Source organism: Rhinopithecus roxellana, chromosome 1 (genome assembly GCF_007565055.1).
Source record: "Rhinopithecus roxellana isolate Shanxi Qingling chromosome 1, ASM756505v1, whole genome shotgun sequence".
Taxonomy (NCBI): Eukaryota; Metazoa; Chordata; class Mammalia; order Primates; family Cercopithecidae; genus Rhinopithecus; species Rhinopithecus roxellana.
In genome coordinates, this window is record NC_044549.1 from 182,469,092 (window position 1) to 182,489,744 (window position 20,653).

General features: G+C 40.0%; 1 protein-coding gene across 3 annotated transcripts in view; it reads right to left on the minus strand.

Annotated features, from left to right (window-relative positions):
• RYK (receptor like tyrosine kinase) overlaps positions 1 to 20,653 on the minus strand; it is a 93,592-nt gene that overhangs the window by 38,192 nt on the left and 34,747 nt on the right. For 2 of the 3 annotated variants that reach the window (XM_030934046.1, XM_030934048.1), the window contains exons 3-6: positions 14,254 to 14,353; positions 12,418 to 12,552; positions 10,207 to 10,260; positions 5,753 to 5,897 (exon numbers count right to left, since the gene is read on the minus strand). In XM_030934046.1, the coding sequence (XP_030789906.1) occupies positions 5,753 to 5,897; positions 10,207 to 10,260; positions 12,418 to 12,552; positions 14,254 to 14,353 (434 nt within the window). Of the gene's footprint in view, positions 1 to 5,752; positions 5,898 to 10,206; positions 10,261 to 12,417; positions 12,553 to 14,253; positions 14,354 to 19,332; positions 19,455 to 20,653 lie in introns of all 3 variants that reach the window. The other variant, XM_030934052.1, reaches the window with a different exon arrangement.

Consider the following 20,653-nt stretch of genomic DNA (forward strand, 5'->3'; position numbering starts at 1 on the left):
AAGATGATAGGTTCAAATAATTGTAAACCTTGTGTTCAAGATTACTGCAAAGTAATGCTGCTCAAGCATGCAGTTTTGTCTTTTCAGGGGGGAGAAACCTTGTCTCTTGGGTACATTTCAGTCTCACTGCCTTAGTTCTTATAATTTTGCAGCAGTGGAGACGTGAAACATAGAAATTCAGCATGAAGAGTGAAACCAGATGGCAGGATAGATCTTTCAATGTCTCTCTTAGCTACAGGATCAGCAGTGCCCAATCAAGTCTCCAACTTTCCTTAATATGCAAAATCTTTTAACTGACCACTTCCCACATAATAGGTCTGTATTTTCAAAAACTGGTGATTTTAAAAAATACATAATAAAGTCCAGGAGTTTGAGGCCAGCCTGGGCAACATAGTGAGACCCTGTCTCTGAAACAAAACACATACACACACACACACACACACACACACACACACACACACACAAAATGACAAACGGCTGCTATATAATCTATAACATTTATATATGAAAGTGTATTTTATCAATTTCAAGAGCCCATATACAAATCTGAAAAATGTAAATATATAACATCCAGGCAATGAGGATCGTAAGTCTTTATGTAGCCTTTCTATTGCTAATAATACAATATACTACTATCTGCTATCGTAACCAAAACATTTGTAGAAAGTCATAGCAAAAATTAAGATAGGAAGGTCCTGCAATAAACATTTAGAGCGCACTTATAATATGCAAGCCATTCTGCTCAGCACAACCCTGGATCTCAAGATACATGTCTGCCAAACGAAATGCCCCTCCAACATGCCTTCCCTGAATATGTCTATCATTTCAGGTTATCCATCAGGTTGGTGCAAAAGTAATTGCAAATTGCGGTTTTTGCCATTGCTTTTAATGAAAAAAAATGGAATTACTGCACCAACCTGAAACTTCTTGTGAAGCTGCAGTTAGCCCTGTTTCCCCAGCAACTCTGCGAAGATACTTTGCAACTCAAAGAGACTATAATAAAGATTCATTATGCTATCATCTGGTCAGAGTGCTGGAAGAGCTTCTTAGGCTCAATGTTATTCCAGAATTGATCTATATGGGTTTATAATGCAGTGGGTATAGGTCAATATAGAAAAGAGATGAAGAGCATAAACCATGAAGTCAGAACTGCCAGTATCATCGATTACTAGCTGTACAGCCTAGGACAAACTATTTAATCCTCTGGAACCTCAAATTCCTTGTGGACAGAATGTACATAATACTATCCTCTGGTAAGACTGCTAAAATGATTACATGAAAAATAAGTAAGTAAAGCATTTAGTGCCTGGCCCTCAAACATATATTTATAAATTATTATTACTAATCTATAGTATACTATAATTATATTAATTATGTGAATATTATGCATCTCCAGTCCTTAGAACAAAAAGCAATTACAGGACTCTGTTTTACAGCAGAGTTCCACTCAAAAATCAAACCAGACATCAAAGCTGTTAGAAGTCCAGACTTAAATAATGGGGAGGGAAGAGGAGCATTACCATCCTCAAAAGGGAAGGAAATAAACGGGATTAAGATAATATGCGTCACAGGATTTTTGTGAGGCTCAAATTGTATGAGATATGTGAAAATACTACTTAAATATCTACAACCAACATCACTGATGACTAAGTGCGCAGACACATTCTCTCCATTAACTGAACAGTAGGTGGCACTCTTGTGCTACCTCAGAATTTTTGAAAAGCCTGTAGGCACACAAAGGTGTTACAGAGACATCTATGTCAATTTTTCACTCCCTCAACAGATATTAAGTAGGTCCCTAAAATAAGCAAAGCACTATGCTAAGTGGTCAGAACAAAATTTTTTTTGGAATCCAAGACTTACTGTTACGAGTGAAGCAAGAAGCAATTGGGAACCTACCCCTGACAACCATTAAAGTCAACACCTACATAGCTGTATCACAAGAGGTAGAAAATGAGATTAAAATGTATATTTGCTAGCACTTAATAGTTCATAGCCAGTCTAAATAAATTATCAATCTGAATAAATTATCTCATTTGATTTTCAAAAGCAAGTAAAATTATGTATGGAGATACTAACCCTGTCTTAGAATAAAGTCAGAACTTTGGGAAAGATCATAATTTTCCTTCAAAACACTTACTACAATTTGTACTTTTCTGTTTTTCTCTGTAACTCCACTTCATCTATTCATTCCACAAATATTTATTAAGTATCTACTACATGTCAGGTACTGTACTGGGTGCTAGAGATATAGCAGTGAACGCAACAGACAAACACTGTGAACCCTACATTCCAGCAGGGATTTTGTTTGTTTGTTTAATGTCTGTTTCACCCAATCAGACTATAAACTCCACAAAGGCAGGCCAAGTGCCTGTTTATTCACCTCTCCTTCCCCAGTACTTAAGCCAGTCAGTGCCTGGCACAAGAAGCCCCAGGTGGGCCAAAGTGAGCCCCAGTGAGAGCTCAATTAATACTAGTCAATCAATGAACAGAGAAAACCACACTTCCCTGGAACAGAAAACATAAACCAGACTGAATGGTCATTTTTGACACAAATTGTTGTGAAAAAAACCAAAGAATGATTGGTATAACAAAACGTTTGTTTTCCTCCCTCTACTCATTGGTTGTTCAGCCAAATAGTTACTGTGTATTTTACTATGTGTCCAACACTGTTAGGCATTAGATATAAAATCAAAGATTTTAAAGGGAAACTGTCACCAGTAAGGGCAGGGGGGCGGTGGTGGGGGCAATGGAAACTGGAAGAGAAAAATCAAGCATCCCACAAAGGAGTAATAAACTTTCCCACGGTCACAAACTAACAGGGAAAGACTACAGTAGAGACATGCTGCAGACCAACCCTTCTGCAGGACTTCAGGGTGAATATAAAGAGAAGCTCTGCTTATCCAGGACAGATTCATCTGGCATAACACAGAGACTGAAAAGATCAATTTGCAGTGTTGGGAGAGGGAAAGCCACACACATGAGCTCCAGCTGCCCTGGCATGAGCACATCTCAGGCAGCGTTTATTCTCTGCCTCTAAGGAGATCTGTTTATAACAAGCAGTGGCTGCTAAGTGCCTGGAATGGAAGAACACTATCATCCCTTTCTAAGGAATTCCACGGAGCCATGGGCTCCAACCAACCTCACCAGACTGTGTGAGGATTAACGGACTTCATAAATGTAAAGCACAGGGAACAGTGCCTGGCACACAGCAAGTGCTTTATACAATGACAATAGTGGATTATTAATATATAGCTATTACAACACTGAGTCCCACCTGCTCTGCCCTGCTCCTAGAAGAGCAATCCTGAAAAAGTTATTTAATCTCTTCAAGCCTATTTTTAGGTGGCTGTGAGTGTTAAGATAATATATATAAAGTACCTGGAACAGTACTAGTAAACAGAAAACAATAAATGGTAATCCCAGTGGTCCCTATATAGAGTGAGAAGCAGCAAATGTCTCTTAAATGCTGTTGGATAACTGGATGGGAGCTTTCTGGTCACCACTGTTAGCCTGCCTGGCAGGTAATAAATAATTGTTAATAGGACAGGAAAAGGTTGAAGAAGAACTTTGTCCATCACTACTAGCATACTGCAGCTTTATTAAAAACTTAATAAAAATGCCATTTACTATACATAGGGCTGTGTTTTAAGAGCTTACACTATTATTTCATTAAAACCTCACAACATACCTAACTAGATGTGTATTTCTGCTTTACAGAAGAGAACTGAGACACACACAGGCTATATAACTTACTCCATGTAGCCCATAAAACTAGTAAACAGAACAGCCAGGCTTCGAACAGAGATAGTCTGGCTCTAGAGTTCATACTCTTGACCACTAGGCTATGCTCTGAAAATATGTGATAATATAAGTTGGTTTCACTCAGGTAATGTCTGGAAACTTTTGCCCGAAAACTACAGAGAACTGGAACACCAATTCATGGATGGTAACTAATTATTTCAGCAGGCAGAGGTAGATGCCCCACGGAATCTGAAAGTTATTGCACAATTTTGGCCTATGTGGACTCACAGCCCTAGCCACACATGCAGGCATTCAAAGAAAACGCAACTCTCTGGGTATATCAAGAGTGACTTCCAAATGTCATACTCTTTAGTCACCTCTCTACCTTAATCCTCTCTCAAAGTCCTATCAAAAATGTTCCCTTAATTGCTTCCAAATGCCATTTCTTCCCCTGTAAAAATCTAAACCTAACTTCACCACCACCATGTACACAAAACATATTCTGAAACAGATCATATATGTACTTCCTTCTCATTCGTATCCCTTTTCTCTTCTTTCTCCACACAGAAATGGAAAATAAAACAGTGGGGACAAAAAGTACTTAGGGGCAAGTACTGAATCCAACCAGCTCCCTTCCTCTTCATATTCTTATGCCACAAATATGCCTCCCAGCTGTATGTTAAGACCAATTAGGACTGGTGACTCAACAAGGAGTAAGACACACTGCTCCCTAACTGGAAAAAGCTTACATTCCAAAGGTAAGACAATTACACAAAAAATTATAGAAGAAAAAGTACAATAACTGCCATGAGAGAGGCACAGAGACAAAGAGAAATGGGTGTTTGGGAGGCTTAGAAAAGACTTCATGAAAGAGACAGCAATGGAGCTGGAATTTGAAGAGTGGACCAAGTATGGACCGGTGGAAAAGGCATGGAGGCAGCCTATGGGAAGAAGAAAGCATGAACAAAAGTTCTGAAGGGCAAAGTGTGGGGCAAAAGTGAGGAATAAGTAATCATTTGACTGGAGCGAAAGGAAGGATACAGCAAGAAGAGGAGAAAAGGTTCAAAGAGTATGGATGATACATCTCCACATAAAGCAGGCCTTTCAAAGAAGTCACAAAGCTGGGGCATGTCTTCAGTCAGCAACTGGGAATCACTGAGGAGGGAAATAAGAAGTGTGTGTTATGAAAATAAACCTATCATTCCATCTGTACCTCTCACCCTAACTTGACTATAACATCCTCCTTGTCATCTCTGACTCACTGAGGCTGGACAAGCACCTTTTGTATTCACACACTTTACTATACATATCACAGTCATCAAATTACATACTTTTGTAATTACAGGTTAATGCAAAAGATTAAAATCCTGAAACTATGAAGTATATTATTATTTCTGTCTGTTCCCAGCACTCAGCATAATATCTAACCCAGTATATCTCAAACTGGCTGTACATTAGAATCATCCAGGAAGCTTTATGAAAAATACTGATCCCCAAATACTACCACAAACCACTTGCATCAAAATCTCTGGAAGGTGGACCCAAATACTAGCATGTTTTAACAGCTTCTCCTTGACTCTACCGTGTAACCAGGTTGAGAACCAACAGTTTAAATCAGAGCAGGTGCTCAATAAATGTTCACTGGATGGAGGGAGGAAGAGAGGGTGGGAGGATGATGAAGGGAAGAGCTAGAAGGAAGAAACAGGGCTATTTTGAAAAGGCAATGGTCTGAAGTAGAGTCATGTCAAAAGGAATAGAAAAAACATACTTGTTCTCCACTTCTTCCCCAACACTAAAAAACAAATTTCTGACTTCATAACTTTTAAAAAATAAAAATAAAATCAGAGAAACACAGAGACAGTGATTAGGTCATCTTATTTTTCCTTCGGCTGGGGCTTGGTCATCCTCCCTCCTTCCCCTGCACCACTGCACATTGGTATGTATGGGCTCCCACACATATACAAATAACTGCTTTCATTTTTTTTCTTTCCCAAAATGTGTACAATACCTGTCATCCAGTTCAATCCTTTTCATACTATGAAGGTGCAAAACAGCTAATATTATTGCTATGAGAAATATTACTGCACAACAAACCCCTACACTAATATAAAACACACGCGTAGAAGTGGTTGGAGCTGCATGTACAGGATCATCTGAAATAAAAACAAAAAGCACATTTAGCTTTTAAAACAAATATGACTGCTTTGTGATCCAATATACACAAGTAAGTACTGTTCTTTTCACGTGCCCATTCTTTGGTAAGATCAGTTACCAGTAGCATATTGGTGTAAGTTCACAAATTTTTTTTGATGTTTTTGTTGTAGTTTTAAAAAAATATTTTAGGCCAGGTGTGATGGCTCACGCCTGTAATCCCAGCACTTTGGGAGGCCAAGGCAGGCAGATCACCTTGAGACCACCCTGACCAATATGGTGAAACCCCGCCTCTACTAAAAATATGAAAATTAGCCAGGCGTGGTGGCAGGCGCCTGTAGTCCCAGCTACTCGGGAGGCTGAGGCACAAGAATCACTTGCACCTCGGGGGCAGAGGTTGCAGTGAGCCGAGATCGCTCAACTGCACTCCAGCCTGGGCAACAGAGTGCAACTACATCTCAAAAAAAAAAAAAAAAAAAAAAAATTTTTTTTAAATAGAATTTTTGGCTAATGAGTATAATAGTCACTCACAAATGGTATACATAGAACATACATACCAGTGCATAAAATATACTATGGCAGTGCTGTCCAACAGAACTTTCTGCAGTGACGAAACTGTTCTCTAGAGTACTGTCCAATACAGTAGCCACTGGTCACCTGTGGCTATTAAGCATTCAAATGTAAATACAACTAAAGCTACTGAAATGTAGTTAGTAAAACTGAGGAACTGATGTTTTAATTTGACTTCACTGTAATTAAGTTAGAAAGTCACATGTGGCTAGCAGGCACCATATTAGACAGTGCAGATCTATATATTCTTCCTATCTCTTCAACAATGATGTTTGGGTTAGAGGGATCAGACATTGTTTTGTTGCCAGGGACCACTGACTCACAGAAGACTGAGTGACAGAAGGGTCCACAAGTTTACAAAAACAAACATTTATTCTTTTTTGAGAGTAACAGAAATTGTTTTGCTTTTCTGTTTTTAAGGACTCCATTAAATAAAATGATACTCGGCTTTCTATTATTTTAAAGAGAGAGGCAGGCTGGGCACGGTGGCTCACATCTATAATCCCAGCGCTTTCAGAGGCCGAGGTGGGTGGATCCCTTGAGGTCAGGAGTTTGAGACCAGTCTGGCCAACATAGTGAAACCCCATCTCTACTGAAAAAAAAAAAAACTACAAAAATTAGCCATGCCTGGTGGTGCGCACCTGTAGTCCCAGCTACTCAAGAGCCTGAGGCAGGAGAATCACTTGAACCCAGGAGGCAGAGGTTGCAGTGAACCAAAATTGCACCATTGCAAACCAGCCTGGGCGACAAAGCAAGACTCCGTCTCAAAAATAATAAATAAATAAATAAATAAAATAAGACAAACAGAAAGCCTCAGCAACAGGGAAAATAACCCAATGACATAGACACAGCCACACACACACACACACACACACACACACACACACACACACACACACAAACACACACACACAAAGCAAACTGAGAAAAAACACACAGAAACAAAAATACAGATGACAGAAGCAGGCAGAGTGGAAGATGCAAACCGAAGCAGAACCGGTGTGCCTGGAGATTCATGCAAGATATGATCACGAGTACTCACATCATAACTCTACTGAACAAAACTTGAGGCATTTGGGGTTTATCCTAAATGAGATGGGGGATCATTGCAAGGTTTCAAGCAAAGCAATTTCACACGGCCACTTAACAAAAAATTACTGCAGGATGTGTGAAGAATGCAAGAGCAGAAGCAGGGAACGAGTTACAAGGTTACCAGAGTAATTCGAGGAGAGAGCAGTGGCTTGAATAAGAGTGTTACAGGGAAGATGAGAAGTAAATGGATTTGGAAACACAGTCAACAGACCTTACAAATGGATTGTACCAAAGTAGAAAGAAAAAGAAGAATGAAAAGTTTTGGCTTAAGCGATAACTTGGATAAGGGTACCTTTACAAAGATAAAAATAAGCAGGTTGGGGATGTGAAAATCAAGAGTTTTGTCCAAGTTAAATTTGGAGTACCTAGTCTATGAACTAGGTACCTCATATCTCCATGCATAGATGTTAAATTGACAGAAAACAAGTTTGGAGTTCTGGGAATAGATCGGGATAAAAGATAAAAGTTATAGCTTTCAAAAACACATGGAAATAAGAAAAATAAAACTTTTCTAAAATTTAAACTTTCAATCAACAAACAATAAATCAGAACAGATTAACGCAAAGAGACCAAATGACTTCTAGGGCAGCTAGACTTGGCTGTAGCCTGAATGAAGGCATGACTTTCATCAAGAATTACCTTATGCCATGGGAAAGCTATTCAATCTTGGGAAGGGCAGAAAAAAATTCTGAATTCTGGAGGCATGTGTTAGCAGAGCTGTCCAAGCACTTTCCAGAGCAGAGCCGAGGATACAGCTCTGCTGGGCAGATCCCCCTAGATGTACCCTGCTCAATTACCTCCAAATTCCAGGCTTCCCTATGCATTTTTCCCATTCCCCATTTGCTACCATCTGGTCACCCTTCAGCTCTCAGAAGACCTGTCACTGTTCTCAGGAAGCTATCCTTGGGTTCCCAAATCCCCCTGTGCTTGCCATATCATAGCTTGCCATGCTATGTTGTTATCACTGCCTATTGCCTTGTCTATTTCTCCCACTACATTATAAACCCCCGAGGATGGGGTCTATTTGCTCACAGTTTAGTTCTCTGCTTCAGTCATACCACCTAACACACCACAGACTCTCCATAGGTGTTGGCTGGCTGAATAAATAGAAAGGGCGGGAAGATGAGAAGGAGCAAGGAAGAGACAGACAGAGGCCAAGAATATGCAATACTGCTCTTGCTGAGAAGTAATATCCTACTAGCATAAAAGAAATGGGCAAAGTCACCAGAATTTTAAAAGTAAACTTTGGCAACAGTGACTTTTTTTAATGCTTTTTTCTTTCTTTTCAGAAATATTCTAGCAAGTAGACAATATGTCACATTATTTTACAGGCAAAAAATTTCCACTTCGGGACATCCAGATACTCTGTGCCTCCCAAGGTGATGAAAAGACAAAATAGGCAGCACAGAGTACCATCTATAGACTATTCTTACCAAAGAGATGGTTCTAAATCTAATCAAGTGCAAAATCTACCTGCCAGTTTACATAAGAGGAAAAAAAAAAAATGCTCAATGATTTCAGGAAGATGCAGAATGTGGGAAATTCTATGGGACAAATGATTTAATTTCTTCAATAAACAAGTAATATTAATAAAAGGGTTGGTGGTTTCTGATTAAAACAAAACACATACCACCCAAACAGTTGTGTAGGCTTCATTTGAATCTTGATTCAGGGGGAAAAAAAGACATTTTTAAGACAATCGGGTTAATCTGAACATGGACTATCTATTGGTGATATTAAGCAACTGCTGTTAATTTCGTTACATGTGATAAGTCAAAATGAATAGGTATTAGGTGATTGTGGGTTTTTTTTTTTTTTTTAAGGCCCTTTTAAAAGAGATCCACCCTGAAATTTTATGGGTGAAATAATGTGATGCCTGGGATGTGCCTGAAAATACTTTCCTCCACCCCTAACCAGCACAAAAGGAGGGAATCAATGGAAGGACGATGGCAAAGTGTTGATCATCACTGAGGTTGGGGGATGGGCACATGGAGTTCATCAAAGCGTACTCTGAACTTTCATAGACTTGAAATTTTCAAAAAAAAATTTTTTAAAAGTCTACTTGCACGAAGAGAATCTAGTATCCTTTTAAGATACTGTTATTAACACAACCCCAAGAAGAGTAAGACTCAACGATGTCTTCATGTCAGAAAAGAAAAAAAGAAGTTTGTAATAGTATCTAAACACAACCAATACCAAAAAATAAAAATCTACTTTGCATATCTGCTCTGTAGTTTTAAGTAACACAGTATCTTTAAGCTTACACCTTCACCTGGATGAAATTAGCTTAAGATTAGGTCCAGACCGCAAGCCAGATTTTCTAACCCTCTGCTAATAAAGATCTTACATATATTTCATGGTCATACTTTAATTAGGACTACTCAAAAATATGTGATATTCTTGCTTGTATAACTTTTTAGCTTACTTGTTACAAAATACATATAAATTTTAGTTCTCAAAATAGTCAATATTCTAAGTTTCATGACCTATCCACCAGTCTACAAAGCACCAGCAAAATAACAGCATGGTGTCATTATCATATGACAAACTGGAAACCATGAGGCCTCCAAGCTTCATGCAATCATGTTTATATGCAGTCAACCATTTTTCATTTCTAATAATGGATAAAGATAATACATTAACACTTACAAATAGTTCTGCTAGTGTTTTTGTCCAAGGCTGAAGTTTTTACTTCTTCAAGTTCTGAATTTAAAAGGAGATAAATGATGCTTTAGAAATTCTCTTTTCCATGAAAATCCTTAATTACAATAATTATCAGAACATTGCTGGAACTCAGCAACAGGTATCTGTTGCAAGATAATGAAAACTACATTACTATTCCGATAATCACCACTACAGTCATCAATCAATAGTCTATACCACTGTTAGCCAATGGGTGTTACTTCTAGATGCTCAATGAAAATCTTCCTGTGGTCAAGAAGTTTGGGAAACGCCACATACTACAGTGTCTCTTTGGAGGTTCACAGTGAACATTAGATTGTAAAGACTAAAAGGAGTCATGGGGTCACAAAACTTGTCTAACCCATAATTGCCATCCTCATATGATAAAGGAAACTTTTCTTGCTAGTAACACCTACTAACATTCCATATGGTACAGATATGTTTTCTGTTGCAGACAGTTTTTGAAATATAGTAGGCTGGAAAACCAGATAAATAAAAACATTAGGATCACATAACAAAGTAAGAGTCATGAGCCTGAACTGGGTGACTAGGGTGGCCAAAACCATGACCAACAAATACAGAGGGCCAGAGAAAAACTTAAGTCTAAAACAGAATAGAAAATTACTCCAACACAGAATTTTAATGTTAATTTCACACACATATTAAAGAAAATGGAGAAGGTATATGATCATTTTGAGTATTAGATGATCATTAACCTTAGCAGATATTAGCACTGGTGGGATCCAGAGGCCACACCACGTCTGGTTATCATTCTGCCTTTAAGAGTAACATGAAGCACCATGGTACAGTCATGTCCATCTCTCGGAGGATCACGAACTGAATGTTTTATACTCCTCACTGGCTAGCTGTGGTAGCCTAGGTGGCCTAGGGTCCAATCTCCTTATATCAAATATATAATGACTACACTGGACTAAAGAGTCTCTGAAATGTCCTTTGTCTTTAAAATTACATAGAAGTTGGTACATAACTGAATATAGTAGAACTGAAAATTGTATCAAAACACTAAAGCTGAAAGATGCTAGCTTTTCTTTCTTAAGATGTCTATTCAAATGTAGTGCAGCTTTTTTATTGGCATGTACCCAGACATTAGCCATTACAACTCACTTGTTGGCCTTAGGTGTTTTCATAACACTCAGCATTGATTTCAATTGGGAAATTTATTAAAAGACAGTTTAACAAAGAGGTTGACAGAACAGGTCTGCATCCTAGCTGCACCACTTAGCCATCTGATCTTGGCAAGCTAGATTCTCTGAAGCTCAGCTTCCTTTTCTGAAAATGACAACAATGACAGAACCCGTTGCCTAGGGTTGCTGTAGGGATTAAACAGGTGTAATATCTGTCAAGCACTTAGAACACAGTAAGCACTCAAGGTTTGGGATAGGATTTCCCCTCACCCCCATCTTAGATACTAACCAATTCTACCTATGCGACCTTGTAAATTTGGGTCACTTTAGCTTTATGGAACTTACAGTGAGTGGGATGGACTAAACTTGTAAGGAGAACTCCAAAATTCTTTGATTTATGACCTAGCATACTGGAACTCTTTCATATCCACTCTGATTTCTTCAGTTTATAATTCAAAACCAAAAAAAAACTAACTTTGGTAAGTACCCACATATGGTATTCTAAGTTTTAGGCTAGATTTAATGAATTGTAAAAACAACAAACCTCTGAAACAGGTATTGTGCCCATTTTACAGATTAAGAAAACTGAGCTTCAGAGATGTTAAGTAACTTGTACCAATATCCTGAAAAGACCAGAGCTGTCATTCCAACCCAGGTCTATCTCACCCCAGAGCAATGCTTCTGCATAAAAGTAACTTGACAAGGGAAACAAAATTAACATAGTCACTCAGAAGTCCCAACAGATTTTTCTTATTTCTTTACCTCTTCAACCATTTTAGCACTATTCCTAATGGAAAACATTTTAGCAATTCTGACAAAAGATTTGAGAAAGCATGGACTGAATGAGGCCTGAGTGAGATTCTTGGCTACCAACTATCTGGGATTATCTCAAAACTTCATCTGTCAGTGTTCTTTTCTCACTTGCAACTATAATCACGAGTTGGTCATAATTAAATCTGTGAAAAAACAACAAACTCTATTTTTCACCTTCTCACATATACGTAAAACATATTTTGGTAAATAAATTCCTTACTTTTGTAGCACATTTTCCTTCGTTTAAAATTTAAGACGGTAAAATTTTTTGAAGAATTTACTGTCAAGTTGAGCTGCATTAGTATCATAACTTCAGAATCTACTTTGCCAGTACAGGAAAGCTCTACCCGAAACACTGTTTAAAAAAGATAAGAAAAATATTTTACATTTTCTAAAAATCACCATTAATGCCCCAAAATGATTCTTTTAAACATTTTAGAATTACTTATTTTTGCTGCAAGAAAACTAAAAATAATACATTTAAATAAAGTAACTAAACAAAAGTTTTTAGAGATCTTCAGACTACCACACCTCTAGACATTAAGCATTTAATTCATTATGGATATAAAAGTTAGCATTAAAGAACAAACCAAGACATCAATGAAGAGATAATTGTTTTCAACTTTTGCTCATTGTTTTTAATACATCACTTTGTCTCATAAGTCCTGCTATTCCAATACACTAAAGCTAAAGGATCATCAGGCAAACCTTAGCAGACACATTAGCAGTAGTAACAACAGTAATTACATGATCAAATGGAAAGACAACTCACTACCAAAATGCAAGTATGTCTGCTCTTCATAAAAAGATTAAATATAAACCTGTAAATGAATCTGATCAATTCTTAGCTATGAGTTTAAAAACAACACCTTTCTCAATAGAAACTGATTTTAATCCATAATTGTAGCAATGGGATAACAGTCTTCAGTGCATATAATTTTTTTCCCCAGTCTTTAAGATTCTCTTCCTACAAATTTAAAACATATCATTCTACCATCTGTATGAGTGTATTAAAGATATGGGCATTTCTGAATTCCTTTACTGCCCATAAAAATTCAAGCAGCCTTCCTGTGCCTTCTTCAAGCTTAATGTATATGACTGTAACAGTGAATATGACTGCCAGAAAAAGTTTCACAACACTATTGTGGCTGATACTTTCAATTTTTAAAAATTTCCATTTCTTACAAATACCACAACTTAAAGAGCCTAAGAAGTTAGTTCAAAAGTAGTTAAATTGGTGTAAATAAGACACTTATTCATTTACTCAGACAAGACACTTATTCATTTACTCAGACTGTACTGAGTGCCTATCCTGCGCCATACTCTATGCTAAGCATCAAGGGAACTGCTAGATAATGTAATCAGTGCAAAAACAGTTAAATATAAAGTTCCAAGGGGGTAGGAAGAACAGAAGTTAACAAATGAAAGAAGAGAAGGTGGCAGGAAAAAGACAGTGTAGATCTTGAGTCTTGCAGAATGAGTAGGATTAATAGAAAGGAGTTCACAAGCAGAAAAAGGAAAAGATGATCCCAAATACTGAGACCAGCACATGCAAAGGTTTAAAGATCAGAACTTCATGTAGTCTGGAACTGCCAGAACTCTGGGGCAAGTGCAGCAACACAGCTAGACAGGCAGATGGGGCAGATGGTAAAGGATCCAGGACACAAGGTGGTGAGTCTGGAATGTTCAGTTGATGGGAGTGGAGGGCACTGATGGGCTTCAGGTCACAGGGTCAAATATGACCATGCAAAGACCATCTGGGCCACAGGGTGGAATGTGGTGCCTAATCAAAGTGAAACGAGATCAGACACAGGGACTCATGTGGAGGTAAGTACCAGCAATGCAGAAAAGGAGAGAGGGAGGGCTGAGCACAGAGAGTTCTAGAAGGACAGAAAAGAGAGAATGGTTTAAGAACACAGTGCAAATATTTACAAAAATCACTTTTTTTGTAAAAAAGTAATACACACTACACATCAGCAGTTAAACTTCCTTTTGGGGACGCAGGGGATACAGGTGAAAAAGTATGTTAACTCTGTCTTTGAAGAATCTCACTTACCTGATAAAGTGCGTGGAACTTCCCCCTGAACAGAAATGTTGACCTGGGGCATGTCCATTGCCAAAATATTGTCCACTTGGAATCCCAGCTTATATTCAACCTGTAAAATAGACAGAAATAAACAAAATGGACCTGTGATAAGAAGAAAGATACTATCAGCTTGACTTCATTAATTAGCTCATTAACTAACCAATGCATGAGCCTTTCACATGTACAAATAATCTAGCTATAAAAAAGTCCAAATTGTCAGAAATAGTCCAAAGAATTTTCAGTTGGATAAAAATTCAACCCAGTAAGCCACCCTCTATTTTATGTCCAGAACAGGACCACCACTCTTCCATAAAACCTGCCATCTAGGGTCAGAAATCCTGCTGAGGACTATGCAGCACTGACAGAGAGGCCATGAAGAGCCAGATGTGAAGAACCAAAGCAGTGAGATATGTAACTGACAGACCATAAATAGCTACCAACGTCTTCTCTGGTTGATAAATGAAAGACAAGCTCGGAGGGCCTCCTTGTGGCTGGTAGAAGAAGGTCTGCTCTACAGACCTACTCACACAATAAGCAGATGCCAAGGTAGATTTCTCATAGAATATCTAAGTCACATCCTCTAGTCTTGCTCCCACCAAAAAGAAAGTTCATATTTAGATCTCCATTTAACTTGAGAAGTGATTCAGAATCCAGAAGGAAAGAGAGGCAACCCATGAAATGTCTCTAAATGAGTAGAATGAGTAGGATTAATAGAAAGGAGTTCACAAGCAGAAAAAGGAAAAGATGATCCCAAATACTGAGACCAGCACATGCAAAGGCTTAAAGATCAGAACTTCATGTAGTCTGGAACTGCCAGAACTCTGGGGCAAGTGCAGCAACACAGCTAGACAGGCAGATGGGGCAGATGGTAAAGGATCCAGGACACAAGGTGGTGAGTCTGGAATGTTCAGTTGATGGGAGTGGAGGGCACTGATGGGCTTCAGGTCACAGGGTCAAATATGACCATGCAAAGACCATCTGGGCCACAGGGTGGAATGTGGTGCCAGTTAAATTATTTATCTATCAATATTATCTATCAATACCTGGACTACCCAATGTGGCTTAATAGAACCAATCAGCATCAATAATTATGGCTCTGTTGCTGTGGAGAGTTCATGAAAGCAGCAGCTCAAACTGCAAAGCAATAGCTGAAATTCAGAATGGCTGCGAGCATCAAGACCTTCAATGAGGTCCTACAGTTCACATCACTCTCTGCCCTGCCCACAGGTTCTTGATACGTATGGTATCCCTCTCCCATTCAGTGGTCACAAAAGGTGTCACTGGTGGCAGACTGAGATTCGCAGAGCCATGAGGCAGCAGGTTGGAAAAAGAGTGAGAAGAAAGACATTCGATAAGCCATTCTTTAAGAAACTTAACTGGAAGAATGGGAGACAGATGGTGAATTGGGGGTGTTCCAAAGCTTTTCTTTCTTCGTTTTTAGATGAGATATTCAAATATGTATATATGCTAGTGAATAAAGCTAATGAAATGGTACATAATAAAGATGAAAGAAAAGAGGAAAAGAGTATCATCTCAGATATAAGGGAAGGCATGGCCCTTACGCTTGGGCTAAGGTGGAAGGCGTTGTTACCCATGAATAAGAAGGGCTCAATCTAGAGTTTGATTCCCCTTGGGGTTTCTCCTTTTACACTGTATTTAGTCTCTTAGCTAAACACTGTAGGGGTATACAAACATTAAATTCTTCCTCTGCAGTTAAGATAGGTACATAAACAACTGTTAAAGGCTGTGTTTAATAAGTGCCACATTCCCAACAAAGGAAATGTTCTTGCTGCAGCAAGTGACTTAGAGGTACCTTGGCTAGAAAGTGTTCACACTCACCTTAGCATATCACAATACCATTGCTGCCACCAGGGGGTGCTAGAGAGCCACAGCCAAGCAAGTTTGGGCAGGGAATGAGCAAGCTTTCCAGCAATACAACATCAAAGAATGCATTCATTATACATCCCTACACCCATGCTATCTCTGAACAGGACTATACATGAAGGGCAGGTGCACAAAAGAAATCAGCACCGCCAGCAAGAACTGGGTTCCGAAACATGAGACCATGTGACCCTCAGGTAAATTAGTAACTTCTCTGAGTTTCCATTTTTTGTAAAATGAGGGTAATACATGTTATGAGGATCAAATAGGATCATTAATGTAACACACCTAACTGTTAGCCTGGCACAAGTCTCCTCTGATAAATGCAGACATCAGCGGCATCAGCAGTCATTCCAGAACAGCCACCTTACTGCCATGCTGCACTTCATAATCATCAGCCCACTGCTGGCCCCAGGGATTCTGACACGAAACCTCCTGGGTCTGTCAAGAACACTGTTGCAGGCCTTCTGTTTCTTCCCCATTCTGAGAACCTCCCTATTTAGAACCACCTCCTACACTCTCTGCCTCTTCACAAATGTCTTCCCACCTTCTCCCACAACCTAGCTTTCCTCAGAAGTCATCTGTTCCCCTATCATTCAGTTCCTATAACACCTGACCCTCAGGGCCTAGGCACTAGGCTCAGCACTCTTTAGGATCACTAGGTCCTTCCTAGACATCCCTTCCTCACGCCCTCATGCAAATCCCCTCTACTCTGAAGCTCATAACTTCTTTTTTTGAGACCGAGTATCACTCTGTCACTCAAGCTGGAGTGCAGTGGCGTGATATCAGCTCACTGCAACCTCCGCCTCCTGGGTTCAAGCGATTCTCCTGCCTCAGCCTCCGAAGTAGCTGGGACTACAGGCACACACCACCATGCTCAGCTAATTTTTGTACTTTTAGTAGAGAGGGGGTTTCGCCATGTTGGCCAGGATGGTCTCGAACTCCTGGCCCCAAGTGATCCACCTGCCTTGGCCTCCCACATTGCTGGGATTACAGGCGTGAGCCACCATGCCCAGCCGAAGCTCACAGCTTCTACTCATAATGGCTACTTCTTATGTCATCAACACCAATGACCTACACAGGACTTGCAGAGGCCTTAGTGTCCTGCTATGTTTTCCCTGGCTTCAATATTCAGTATTCGATATCCTGACACACTAAAGAACTACTTCATAACCAAAACAAATGCAAAAATGCCATTCTATCAAAGATCCCATCACCACCTCTGATTCCTACAAAACCAGTTTTCTGACTCCATCACTCCAAGTCAGCCAAAGTTTATGAGGCACATTTATGAGCCAGGAGCTGTGTTCCTAACAGGATGCAGTAGCCAGTTAAAGCCACTTCCCTTCTCTCCAGTATAGCCACAAACACCTAGTTTCATGTTTCCCACAGCCTAAGCCTTAAAGAAGGCAACATTACTGACAGTCATATTGGCACCTTCAGCTGGTTCACTCCTTCCAAACTCTCAACGGGCAGCTCCAGCATCCTGACCACCCCTTACTCTACTCCTGCTGCTCAGCACTGCTGAAGGAAATCCATCCTACAGAGAAGGAGCTCTTATACAATGATGACCTCCAGTCCCAGGGGAGGCCTTTAGTTCCGCTCAGCAATGCCTTCCTCACTGACCCTCTCTTCCCTAGTCTTATTCCAACCTTACAGACCTTCCCCACCTCCTCACACTCAATGTTTTTGTCCCTTTCCACTAGCACAGAGGAACTCCATTTTCACCTTTCTTCTCAACACCCAGGCAGATCTGTTAGAGCATCCATTCTTTTCATTCCACTCCCAAAGAAAGGTCCATTTTCCTCTCCAAATGTAAATCCTTCTCTCCTAGTACACTGGGTTCTAGCCCATTTCACCACTGATGGAATATCTTAATCATCCATTTCTCTCACTCTCTTTTACCTTCAATCCCTCCCAAGTGTCCAATTACCTATTAAGCAAATCTACCTAATTACCCTACAGCCTTCCAACCTAACAAATTCAAAGCCACACTTACTATTTCCCCAGAAACTTGCTGTCTCCTTTATCATAGGTCTCAGTTATCACAAGGAGAGACGCAGCAGACCAGAGACCAGAACCCCTAAGGAAGCAGAGGGGTCCAGGGCGCTAACTGCAGTTAAAAAAGGGGTAAGACTGGTACGTGAGCATTTCAGCGGGGCAAGGTGAAAAGGAGGAGAGAAGGGAGGGAAATGAGGTTGTGAGTGTAGCTGGCCAGTGAGGGCACAGGGAGAGGTGCAAAGGGCTGAGGAGGAGGTCTGAGAAGGCAGCTCCTTTGGTCGTATCAGCAGCTTAGAGGAATATGAAGCATGAAACTGCGGAAGCCTGCTTGCTAGCTCCTTTTTTGAGGAACTGTCTAAAAATGGGGGGCATTCACAAGGTAGTTCTCTTTTTCCTCTGCAGTCTTTAGGATATAAATTTTAAAACTGCAGTTTCTGGGATTAGAGAAGAAATTGTCAATTATTGAAGTCAAATTTTCTCTAGTTGGGCATGTATCAATCTGTAAGGACTCTCACTTGCCAATCATCCTTTAAAGAAACAGATCTGCTCAAAATTTAAATGTACAGTCTACTGGGACAAAGCAATGTGAACAGCAGTTGTTTATCAGAATGTAGAGTGAGCCAAAATACTTCAGAAAAGAAACCACAGGCCAGGCGTGGTGGCTCACACCTGTAATCCCAGCATTCTGGGAGGTTAATGCAGGTGGATCACTTGAGGCCAGGAGTTCTAGACCAGCCTGGCCAATATGGTAAAACCCCATCTCTACTAAAAATACAAAAATTAGGTGGGCATGGTGGTGTGCACATGTAATTCCAGCTACTCGGGAGGTTGAGGCAGGAGAATCACTTGAACCAGGGAGGCGGAAGATGCAGTGAGCCAAGATCGCACCACTGCATGCTAGCCTGGGTGACAGAGTGAGATTCAGTCTCAAAAAAAAAAAGAAAGAAAAGAAAAGAAAAAAAAAAACAGAAACTACCAAAAATATAAACATTTGAATAAACTGAAAAATAAACATTTTTGCTTATGTTCCCTTACTTGGAAACAAATGGCAATTACAAGTAGGAAGCTGGCAAGTAAAGCCATTTCCTTCTGGAACACAGAGAGTACAGATTTAAAGTGAATACACGTGTCTACAGCTAAATAGCCTTTTAATTTCTCTGAACTTACTAGAAGTAATGCCTTTCTCATAGAAACCTCACTCTGCACAGGACACAGCCGCTGGCCTCCAGCGGTGTCTGCTGGAGCTCTGGACAAGTTCCCTGCAACTCCTAGAAAATGATGATGAATTCCTGAAAGCAGAGAACAGCCATGGGGTGAGGGTGGGTAGTGGGAATATTCTGCTACATCCTGGCAAAGTTTTGCTTTTCGGATTATCTAAAATAGCTACTGATGGCCAGATGCGGTGGCTCATGCCTGTGATGCCAGCACTTTGGGAGGCCAAGGCAGGCAGATCGCGAGGTCAGGAGATCAAGACCATCCTGGCTAACATGGTGAAACCCCGTCTCTACTAAAAATACAAAAAAAATTAGCCAGGCATGGTGGCGGGCGCCTGTAGTCCCAGCTACTCGGGAGGCTGAGGCAGGAGAATGGCGTGAACCCGGGAGGCGGAGCTTGCAGTGAGCCGAGATCACGCCACTGCACTCCAGCCTGGGTGACATAGCAAGACTCTGTCTCAAAGAAGGAAAAAAAAAAAGCTACTGACACTTAACAGACACAGTTACATGTTTTTCCTGGATATTGGGGAATGTGCTGGAATACAGAAGAAACTAATTATCTGTTAAAGCCTCTCAGTAGCCTGCTTTTAAGTGTGTGGTCCTGTGAAAAACAAGCAATACCAGAGTTCTACTCCCAGCTCAAAATGCAATTAACACAATGGTCTTTCCTGACCACTCGCTAAGGCATGTGTGACCTATGCACTAAGAGTAAGACAGCTTCAAGCCTCTGAAGAGACCACAATCTGTGCGGCAAGACAAAACGGTGTAAACACTGAGAAACACTATTACCAGAAGCTGTGATATGTGAAAACTAATGTTAAAATATCTACAATGTTGAACTGACACATACCAGGGAGCCAGGAGATCTCTGGAAGCAAATATTTCATCTTCTGGCAAAACCTTAAAGAAAGAACCGAGGGTTTCCGATAAAGTATTAGAGCTTGAGAGGCACGGCCTTCCTTCTGAAAGCTCATGATTACACCTCAGGGTTAAATGATCAGGTGACATACCCTTCATCAAGCCTCCCCTGCCCTCATGTGTGACTTTCCCATTTCAGGTCATCTCTATCTTCTGCTTCCTCTAACCCTACTTCTCCTACCTTAAGCAAGTCCCTTTCCAAATCTGGGTCTTAATTTGCTCACAGGAACTGATCAATAACCAAAGTACAACCATATAATAATAAATAATACAGCCTTTTGAAGGGGGAAAAAGTACGACTCTGTATCAAGTGACAGAGATCCTTTCTATTTTTTATTTTTATTTTTTGAGGCGGA